This window comes from Perognathus longimembris, chromosome 26, assembly GCF_023159225.1.
Source record: "Perognathus longimembris pacificus isolate PPM17 chromosome 26, ASM2315922v1, whole genome shotgun sequence".
Taxonomy (NCBI): domain Eukaryota; kingdom Metazoa; phylum Chordata; class Mammalia; order Rodentia; family Heteromyidae; genus Perognathus; species Perognathus longimembris.
Window position 1 is genome coordinate 9,314,256 of NC_063186.1, and position 10,531 is coordinate 9,324,786.

The following is a 10,531-nucleotide window of genomic DNA, read 5'->3' on the forward strand; positions in this document are numbered from 1 at the left end:
ACAAATTCAAGCAAGGAGACAGCATCGCGTATTCTAGAAAACATTTTCCCAGCTCTACTACTTGCCATTAGTACAGAAACTCAAAGCAAGAAGAACTGTAATAAAAATACCCATAAAAATTGGCTTATTTCTCCAATCCACCAGACTTAAGAAGCAGTGTAGTTCATAATGCCAAGCCAAGTATTACAATAGCAAAAGTTTATTCTTTTCCTCTAACAGTAAAGACACTTCAGGCTATATGCATGATAGTCTATGTTTTATTCCCTTCTACCTACATGCCTTAAATCTCTTATTACAACCTACACATCCTGAGGCTTAGTGCTCTGTGAGAATTGGTCATTGCACTGCCTTTCAATTCTCAGTTCAAGGTTCGGTTGCCTCACCACTGTGAGTGAGGCACACAGTGGTGAGGCAACCTCTGAACTAGAACCAATCAGAGCAGAAAGGTCCACGACTGTCTACCTCCAAAACAACCAGCAAAAAGCTAACTAGGGGTATGGCTCAACTGGTAGAGCACCCACCAAGCAAGTTCAAGGCCCTGAATTCAAAGCCCTGTACACAGAGAGGGGACTTGTTCTAAGTTTCATACAAACATCCTGTGTAACGTATCCATTGGTTTATATATTTTCCCTCTCCTACTCCACAAAAGCAGTAACTAACTTACTGTACTTATCTCAATGCTAACAACTATTCCATTTGTATAGGACAATAGCTGCTTTGCCACTATTTGAATAACTAGTTTTCTTCAATAAGGCATTTTCTCTATTCTTACCTCTTGGTCTGATTCTTATATGTTTTGTTGTTTTTATTTTGGTCTTGTTTTGCTTCGCCGGTCCTGGGGCTTGAACTCAGGGCCTGGGTTCTGTCCCTGAGCCTCTTTGTGCTCAAAGCTAGTTCTCAAAGCTAGAGCCACAGAACCACTTCTGGCTTTTTCTGAGTCTCAAGGACTTTCCTGCCCTGGCTGGCTTTGAACCATGATCCTCAGATCTCAGCCACCTGAGTAAAAAGGCAAATACCTGTTTGTTTATTTGTTTCAAGACAAAGGTCTCACTAAATAGCCTAACTGGCTCCAAACTCTCTCTTGATCCTCTTTCCTCAGCCAGTGGAATGCTAGGATTCCATGTGCAATTCCACCTTCCTTTTTGGATTCAGAACAACAGAGAACCTAACCACTATATCCTAATAAAGGCTCTCAAGGACACGAGCAGAGAAAGCATATAAAATGGTAATTATTTTTTGCCAGAACCAAGGTTTCAACTTGGGGCTTCACACTTGTTTGGTCATAGCTCCAGCCCTACTTTTTGTTATCTTTGCCCATGCTGGCCTTGACCACGATCCTTTGGATCTCAGCCTCATGAATAGCTAAGATTAAAAGTATGAGGGCTGGGGCTGGGGATATGGCCTAGTGGCAAGAGTGCTTGCCTCATATACATGAGGCCCTGGGTTCAATTCCCCAGCACCACATATACAAAAAATGGCCAGAAGTGGCACTGTGGCTCAAGTGGCAGAGTGCTAGCCTTGAGCAGGAAGAAGCCAGGGACAGTGCTCAGGCCCTGAGCCCAAGGCCCAGGACTGGCCAAAAAAAAAAAATATGAGGGCTGAGAATGTAGCTTACTGGTAGAGTGCTTGTCTAGCATGCATGAAGCCCTGGGTTCTTCAGCACCACATAAACAGAAAAAGCCAGAAGTGGTGCTGTGGGTTAAGAGGTAGAGTGCTAGCTTTAAGCAAAAGAAGCTAGGGACAGTGTGCAGGCCCTGAGTTCAAACCCCAAGACTGACCAAAAAGGAAAAAAAAAAAAAAAAAAAAAAAGGTATGAGCTACCAGCATCTGACAAACTGATGAATTCTGTTTTATGTATTTTGCCACCTCCTCTTCCCCACACACAAAAAGCAACTGCAGGGAATATGCCTCTCACCTGTCTCAAGTACAGCAGAAAAGTAGTTAGGGAGTGTGACAGCCAAAATTTCTATGCATAAATGGCAGCATCTTTAACGACATTGGTTAAATGACACTGTTCAGTGCACATCCATAGATCTTAGAATTTCTTTTCTAACTTAAAAACCAACACAGGGCTGGGAATATGGCCTAGTGGCAAGAGAGCCTGCCTCGTATACATGAAGCCCTGGGTTCAATTCCCCAGTACCACATATATGGAAAACGGCCAGAAGTGGCGCTGTGGCTCAACTGGCAGAGTGCTAGCCTTGAGCAAAAGGAAGCCAGGGACAGTGCTCAGGCCCTGAGTCCAAGGCCCAGGACTGGCAAAAAAAACAAAACAAAACAAAACAAAAAAAAACACAATAGCCGGGTGCCAGTGGCGCATACTTGTAATCCTAATCAGGAGGCTGAGATTTGGGGATCACAGTTTAAAACCAGCCAGCACAGGAAAATGTCTATGAGACTTTTATCTACAATTTACCACTCCAAGACTGGAAGTGGCTCTGTGACTCACGTGGTAGAGTTCTAGCCTTGAGCACAAAAAGGCTCAGGGACAGAGCCCAGGCTGAGTTCAAGCCTCACAACTGACCAACAAATTAAGAAAAAAAACAAACCAACACTATGAGCCATGCACTAGTTTCTCATGTCCATATAAATTACTCAGGAGGTAGACATATCCTTGAAAACACATTCCCAATTAACTAGTAAAAAGCTAAAATGGGAAACATGCTTTAAGTGGTAGAGGGCCAGCCATGAGCAGAAAACACCGACAAAGAGCTTAAGGCCAAGTTCAAGCCCTGTCAGTATCAGTACAGAAAACAACAACAAAAAAAACAACACTGTATATATAACCTGATAATATAGCTAAAAGCAAACTAGTAGACCATAAAGGAAGTATGTGTAGTAAAAAAGGGAAGAGATCTGATGCCGTTCTACCAGGAAAATGTCTTCCAGAAATATGGTTTCCAACAGCTTTGCAATAGCCACGGGACAGTAATTCCAAATCCAGACAATCTATGCATTCCTATTCTTCAGTTTTCTGAGTGTAAGAGAAAACATACTATAATCATTTCTAGAAATGAGTCACCAAAACAAAGTTTTGACTATTAGCTTCTAGCCAGTTGCTATTGAAGCCATGGCTATCTAGGTTTAAGGTACTTAGCTGTTGCTGAACATGGGGGGGGGGGGGGGCAAGGGGGATTCCTAAACAACAAGATAAAGTTCCCTTGCAGAAATCATACATGGCTCATGCATGTTATCCTAGCTACTCAACTGAGATATGATGATCACAGTTCAAAGCCAGACAGGGCAGAAAAGTCTGTGAGACTCTTATCTCCAATAAACTACTCAGAAAAAGACAGAAGTGACAGTGGTTCAAGTAGTAGAGCACTAGCCTTGTGCAAAAAGCTCAAGGCCAACACCCAGGCTCTGAGTTCAAGTCCCAGGACCAGAAGAAAAAAAGAAAGAAAAGAAGTCATACATAACATGCCTTGGCTATTTCCATTTAAATACCAACAAGTAACTTTATTTTGGTTGAGATTATCACCATGAGCACTTCTAACCTTAATCTGATCAGAAAGCAAAATCCAAGTAATAGTTCACAAAGAACAGCAAAAGCAATGCAGTAAGATAAATATTCCCATTTTCACACTATAGTTTATACCAGAGAAGAAAATATTCAGAAAAACTTCCAAAGATATGCTAGTTTAAGTGTTAAGAAACTAAGATCTTTGCTGGAGTAACCAGTTCTGTTCGTGCTTTAAAATTCCCACACTAATTCTTCCCCAAATGAATTAAATACGAGCTAAGAGAACTTGAATTACTGCTGAAATCTCTTTCAATATTAAATAGTAGTCACCAGTATAAGAAACTAAATAAGTTCAGTAGCCCAAAGAAAGACACTGATAATTCAAGACAAACCAGGGGGATGTGAATACATTTATCAAATAAAGTTGTACAGGAGATGTTGATAATGGTAATGACTTACCTACTTTATGAAGATCCCAAGACATTTTATGAAACAAGAACAAAGCTGAGCAATTTTACTACTATGTGTTTCTGATCTATCTTTGTAACACTTTAGTAACTCTTTGTAACTCCTTTGTAACTCTTAGTAATTCAGGGAATTTGAGGCCCTTAGACACATATATATCACAAAACAAGCAAATGTGACAAAATATCCAAGAGATACAACATATAATCAAATTTGGCATCAGGCTACAAGGCCAGAAGAGGCACTAGTTAACAGCTTACCCTTAGATTTTAATTAATTGATTTTGGGGCCTGGGTGCTGTTCCTGAGCCTCTTTATGCTCAAAACTAGTGCTCTACCACTTGAGCCACAGCACCACTTCCGGTTTTTGAGTAGTTAACTGGAAATAAGAGTCTTGTGGGGACTTTTTGGGCTGGCTTCCAACCACGATCCTCAGACCTCAGTCTCCTGAGTAGCGGGGATTACAGGCGTGAGCCACACCGATGCCCAGCTTTATTTTTATTTTATGATGCCAGTCCTGCAGCTTCAACTCAGGGCCTGGGCGCTTGTCCCTAAGCGCTTCCTTTGCTCAAAGCTAGGACTCAACCACTTTGAGCCATGACTTTATTGATAATTTAGTAAACATAGAGAGTCTCACAGACTGTTTTGTCTGGGCTGGTTTCAAACTTCGATCCTCAGACCTCAGCCTCCTGAGTAGCTAGGATGATAAGGCCTGAGCCACCAGCATCCAGAATCATCCTTAGATTTTAATTGGGGAAATTATACTTGGAACTGGCAGACACTACTCACCTTTAGGACGGAGGCTAGGCTGGTCATGTGTTCATTGAGGGCACCCTCAGACTCCTTGTAGGTCAAGCAGGTGAACTGGTACTCCTCAGGATCAAAGGCGTCAGCCCCCTGTTGCTCCACATCGCTGGCTACTCCCACATAATAGTCCTCTATGTCCCCAGGGTCCTCGTCCTCTTCTTCCTCCTCCTCCTCACAATTGGGATCATAGTCCTCTTCATTGCTGTCAGACCCCTGGCTGTTCATGTCCACAGACATCTTAGCATCCAGCCAGGCTGCAGGTCAGGAAAGCAGGTGCCTCTTTCCCCTCCCCCTGAGCTTTACCGCTTTTTCAAATGCATTAGTGGGTTTTGGGCTTTTTTTGTCTTCTAAAGGAGGAAAGAAAAAAAAAGTGTTACTTTTTCCCCCCCCACGACAAACTATCACAAACTATTCAAGAATCAAAATGGCACATCCCAGGCTGCGAATGTGGCTCAGTGGTAGAGTGCTTGTCTAGCATGCATGAAGCCCATGGTTCGATTCCTCAGTACTACATACACAGAAAAAGCCAGAAATGGCACTGTGGCTCAAGTGGTAGAGTGCTAGCTTTGAGCAAAACAAGGTCAGGGACAGAACCCAGGCTCTAGAACTGGCACAAACAAAAAACAAAATCTACAATAAAATAGGGAGGTAGAGAATGGTTACTTAGTAGGAGAATGCTTACCTAGCAAGTATGAGGCTATGATCAAACACGAGTAATGCTTAATCAGTAATTAATAATCTATGGAAGCATTAAAACAATTATGAATGTAGAAAAAAAGGTACACAATACATGCAGTCAGTGTAAAGGATTATACAGCCATTTTTTACAATAATATAAAAATTGCTGTTGGGTACCAGTGGCTCAGCCCTGTAATCCTAGCTACTCAGGAGGCTGAGATCTGAGGAATGTGGTTCAAAGCCAGCCCGGAGAAGAAAAGTTCCCTGAGCCTCTTATCTCCAATTAGCCACGCAAAAACTAGAGGTGGTGGTATGGCTCAAGTGGTAGAGCACTGGCCTTGAGCACAAAGAGGCCCAGGGACAGTGCCAAGGCCCTGAGTTAAAGCCCTACAACTGACAAGAAAAAAAGAAAAAAGTAAGTCTAAGTTGATTATATAGGACAACAAAATAATGTTTACAATTTAACATATAACAGACTTTGTAGAGTAGAACTACCTAACCATAGCTGAACTTTAGAGGGAAAAGTTCATCTTGAAGTTAAAAATACCTGTTATCTTTGAAGTTCTTTCAAGTAGACGTCACTCAGCCTGTCAGATGATTTCCATCTATAATGAAATGAGTGTATATATTTTTTAATGGGCACCCTTCTTTTCCAAGTTTTTTGTTTTGTTTTTGCGCTAGTGCTGGGCTTGAACTCAGGGCCTGAGCACTATCACTAAGCTTTTATACTCAAGGAAAATGCTTTACCACTTGAGCCAGAGCTCCATTTCTGGCATTTTGGTAATTATTTGGAGATAAGAATTTCATGCACTTTCCTGCCTGGACTGGCTTTGAACTCAGATCTTCAGATCTTAGACTCTTGAGTTGCTAGGATTACAGGGATGAGACACTGGTACCAGGCATTTTTGCTGGTTATTTTTGGAGACAGTCTTCATCCAAATGTTCCTGTCTGGGCTAGCTTCAAACTGGGATCCTCCAGACACAGCCTCTTGAGTAGCTGAGATTACAGGTGAACCACAGGCACTCAGCTAAGTTATTGTTTTTATTAAGCAAAAATTTAATATGTAATATAGGACTACAATAACTAATTTTGTTTAAGATCAATGTAAGGTCAGACTCATTCTCATTTCATCTTCATAGAAATTACTGCCACCTTCTTATGAACAAGGAACCTGCAGTTTACAAAGGTTAAGTAACTTCCCCAGGATTATACAAATGCAACCAATGAGACTGGAATGAATAGCAGAAAGGAAAAAAAAAAAAGCATGACTTTCAAATTCTTTGATTTCTCCTCAGAATCTGCACTTAGAAGTTACCCAGCCATGGGGCTGGGGATATGGCCTAGTGGCAAGAGTGCTTGCCTCGTATACATGAGGCCCTGGGTTCAATTCCCCAGCACCACATATACAGAAAATGGCCAGAAGTGGTGCTGTGGCTCAAGTGGTAGAATGCTAGCCTTGAGCAAAGAGAAGCCAGGGACAGTGCTCAGGCCCTGAGTCCAAGCCCCAGGACTGGCAAAAAAAAAAAAAAAAAAGAAGTTACCCAGCCGGCTTTTCACCAACCAAAATACCCAAGAATATTGTGTATGAAGCTAAAAGGGTGAAGATCCAAGGTTCTCCTGAAAGAGAACTTCATTTCATACTTCTTGAGTGTTGTAGGTCCAAATTAGATTGTTTAGATAATTATTGGAAGTTTGGCAAAGGTTTATTGAATAAAGCAGAGAAAAATAGAAAGGGAAAAGGAGCGCCCACCCACACAAGCAAGAAGTGAGAGCAAGCAGCTCATCCAGATTTAAATAAAAACTTAATGGGATGTAACTTTTTGCCCAGGTAAGCTTCAGCGATCTTCCAGAGTACACCCAACTAAAACTATACTTGAGGAAAAGCAGCTCAGGGGCAGCACCCAGAACCCTGAGCTCAAACCCCAGTACCAGAGAAAAAAATATATAAAGCCCTGACTTTAACCCTTAGGGCTGCCCTAAATAAGCAGTGCTAACCTTGCTCAAAGGGGCTATAATGTTACTTTAATAACCGATGACAATTCTCATAGATTGTTTTGAGTCAGTCAGCTGGCCTTTACCTCCCAATCCTGCCATCACCTGGCCTGACAGTAATAATGTTTTCATTTCCTTTGAGGTGTTACATATTCCTACCTCTGAGAGAGAAACGGATTAAATGAAATTATTTTTCTCCAGTCAAAGTCATGATCGGGAGCCCCTGTGCTGGCTCACCAGACAGAGCCACCCCAAAAAAGGCTCCAAACTGGACCTCTCCCTTAAAAAACAGACAGACACAAACAGAAAAACATATTGGGCGAGAATGTCAGATGTTTACTCCATAAATATGATATTTATCACCCAAAGCTCACTTATTTCTAACTACATCCCCAAAGGTAAAGTATTTGACACCAAGATATGAATCAACTCCAGCATTTTAAAACCCAAACTCTTCATTGGGTTTTAAGATAGTTGCCACTAACCACCTGTTAAAACCTAACATGAAAACTAAGGAAGAACCCGGGTTCTGGTGGCTCACACCCGAAATCCTAGCTGCTCAGGAGGCTGAGATCAGAGGATCCCAGTCCCAGCCCTCCTCAGAGGTATACTCCAATTAACTTCTAAAAAAAAGCCAGACAAGAAATGCATCCAATGCCTAACGTGTGAAACTATAACCTCTCTGTACATCAGTTTGATAATAAAATTATTTTTTAAAAGTCAGAAGTGGAGCTCAAGGGGTATCCTTGAGGCCAAAAAAAAAAAAAAAGAGAGAGAGAGAAAGCTCAGGGACAGACCCCAGACCGAGTCCAAACACCAGGACACACACACAAAAAAAAAAAAAAGGAGGAAGGAAAGGGGGGGGTGGGAGGGAGGGAAGGAAGGAAGGAAAAAGGAAAACAAGAGACAGAGACAAGAGACAGAGAGAGGAAATCATTCCGTTTTTCAGTCACTTTTGCCACACACAGGTCAAATACTTTGTATAATGGCCACAAGTGACCAGAGGCGATCCTACCGGACAGCGAAAACACGACGTTCGTGGGGACCACCCCCCTCCCCCCACCCCCACCCCGCGAGGGGGCGGGAATAAAAAAAAAAAAAAAAGGAAAAACTTCGCTGGGACAAGAGCAACAACAAACCCGAAGTAAGGTGAAAGTCACTCGGGAAACGCAACGCACTACTGCCTCTTCTGGAGGCGAAGCCAGCCAAGCGGCCCGGGGCGAGGCCGCACGTTCCTGGGGGTGGGGTGGGGGGGGAGGGAGGGAGGGGGCAGGGCACCGCCGATCTCCAGGCCCTCCGCGTGGACGTGGGGGAATCCACGCGCCGGGAGGGGACCACCCCCACCCCTCCTTTACACCGGGGCGAACGTTAGTGAACAACGCGGGTGGGGGTGGGGGGAGGGGGGTGGGGGGTGGGAAGGAGGAGGAAGGCCTAGAGCGATGATGCTATTTAGCCACCACCGGGGCTTCTTCCCTCCTCCCACCCCACCCCCCCCACCGCCCCAAAACAGGAAGATTCGAGTGGATCGGCGTTCCCACTCCCCCTCCCCCCTTCCCCGATCATCCCACCCCCCTCCCCTCCTCTACTCCCCCCCCATCCCCCTAGCTCCCGCCCCGGAGAGTGAGGGGAAGGGACCCGGGCGTTCCCACGCCGGCCGGTTAAAGGCAGGGGCTTCTCCGACTCCACCCACCCACCCTCCCTCCCTCCCTCCCTCTCCCCCCCACCCCCCACCAAACCTGGGTAAAACTGAGGAAGGAGCGAGGGGAGACCACCGACTCCGGTCGCCCTCCCCGCCCCCCTCCTCCCAGTGACAGACGCGGGCGGGAGAAGGGGGGATGGGGGGTGGCCCGGGGAGGGGAGGGGAGGGAGGGGAGGCGCGCGCGGGGAGCCCCCCCCACCCCGATCCCCCCCCCCCGCCCACCGGCCAGTCAGGGTAAACAAGGCCTCGACTCACACTCCGCACACTTACCGGGAGCCGCGGCCCCCTCCCCCCCCCCCCGGGCCGCACAGCCCCGGGGAACCAGACCAGGTGAAGCCGGCCGGGCGACCGAAGTCGGATGCGGGGGGCCGGGGAGGGGTGGTGGCGGGGGTGGCGGTGGCGGTGTGGGGTGGGGTGGGGTGGGGAGGGAAGGCGAGGAAGGGTGACGGCGGGCGACGACGGAGGTGGCTCGGGCGGACGCCGGTCCGGGCCCCCGCGCTGCTTCCTCCGACGGAGCCCTCGTCCCCGCAGCTCCCGGAAGTGCTCGGCGCCGCGACGTCACTTCCGGCCGGGGTCGCCTCGCGGTCGCCCCGGGGTCGTTAGAAACCCAACCCCTCCGCTGGGTCGACCCCGGGGGTCGGAGCGACGCCTGGGAACGGCCGCCGTCCGTGCTGGGGACTCAGTTTACCCCCCCCACCCCCCCTCCCCGGGATACGGCGCGGAGAGAGGAGGAAGCGAGGCTGTTGACATCTTTTCCTGCGTTCCTTTCAAGCTGACACTAAATTTGGGGGTGGGGGGTGGGGTGGGGGGGGGTGCCAGTCCTGGGACTTGAACTCGGGGTCTGGTGAGCTTTTTATTATTATTATAATTATTATTTGGGCTTTCTCTCATTGGCTGATTCTTTACCACCTGAGCCACGCCCCCCCCGCCCATTGGTGAGCTTACTCTCCCCCCCCCACCCCTTCTATCCCTCCCCCCCACCCCCCTGGCTAGCCTGGCTTGAGCCACAGCTCCACTTTCGGCTTTTTTTTTTGGGGGGGGGGGGGGAGAGGGTGCTTAAATTGGAGATTAGAATCTCACTGACATTTGTAAGGAGGGGGGAGTGGCCTAGCTGGTTTCGAACCGCGATCCTCCGATCTCAAGGCCTCCCTGGAGGAGCTAGGATTGCAGGTGTGAGCCTGAAATAATGTGTAACCTTCGTGTGTGTGTGTGTGTGTGTGTGATCGGCTCCTCGTCTGTGTTTATACTCGGTTCTGAGGCACTGGGGGTGGGTAGGGAGTGTGTGTGTGGGGGGGGGGGAGACAGCCAGGGATTCCGTGGAGTGGATAAAGGACCATGGTTTCCTAGCAGCTGTTTTGTGGAGGAAACCCCCCCCCCTAAGTTGCTAGGCGGCCCCAAGAACCTCAAGATGGCAGCAGGCTTTAGTT

General features: G+C 46.8%; 1 protein-coding gene across 2 annotated transcripts in view; it reads right to left on the reverse strand.

Annotated features, from left to right (window-relative positions):
• The window catches only part of Arih2 (ariadne RBR E3 ubiquitin protein ligase 2), a 45,960-nt gene extending 36,428 nt beyond the window's left edge, over positions 1 to 9,532 (reverse strand). The window contains exons 1-3 of one of the 2 annotated variants that reach the window (XM_048334838.1): positions 9,375 to 9,532; positions 5,960 to 6,017; positions 4,717 to 5,081 (exon numbers count right to left, since the gene is read on the reverse strand). In XM_048334838.1, the coding sequence (XP_048190795.1) occupies positions 4,717 to 4,971 (255 nt within the window). In that variant the 5' untranslated portion in view covers positions 4,972 to 5,081; positions 5,960 to 6,017; positions 9,375 to 9,532. Of the gene's footprint in view, positions 1 to 4,716; positions 5,082 to 5,959; positions 6,018 to 9,374 lie in introns of those variants that run through there. The other variant, XM_048334839.1, reaches the window with a different exon arrangement.
• Between the last annotated feature and the right edge of the window lie 999 nt (positions 9,533 to 10,531).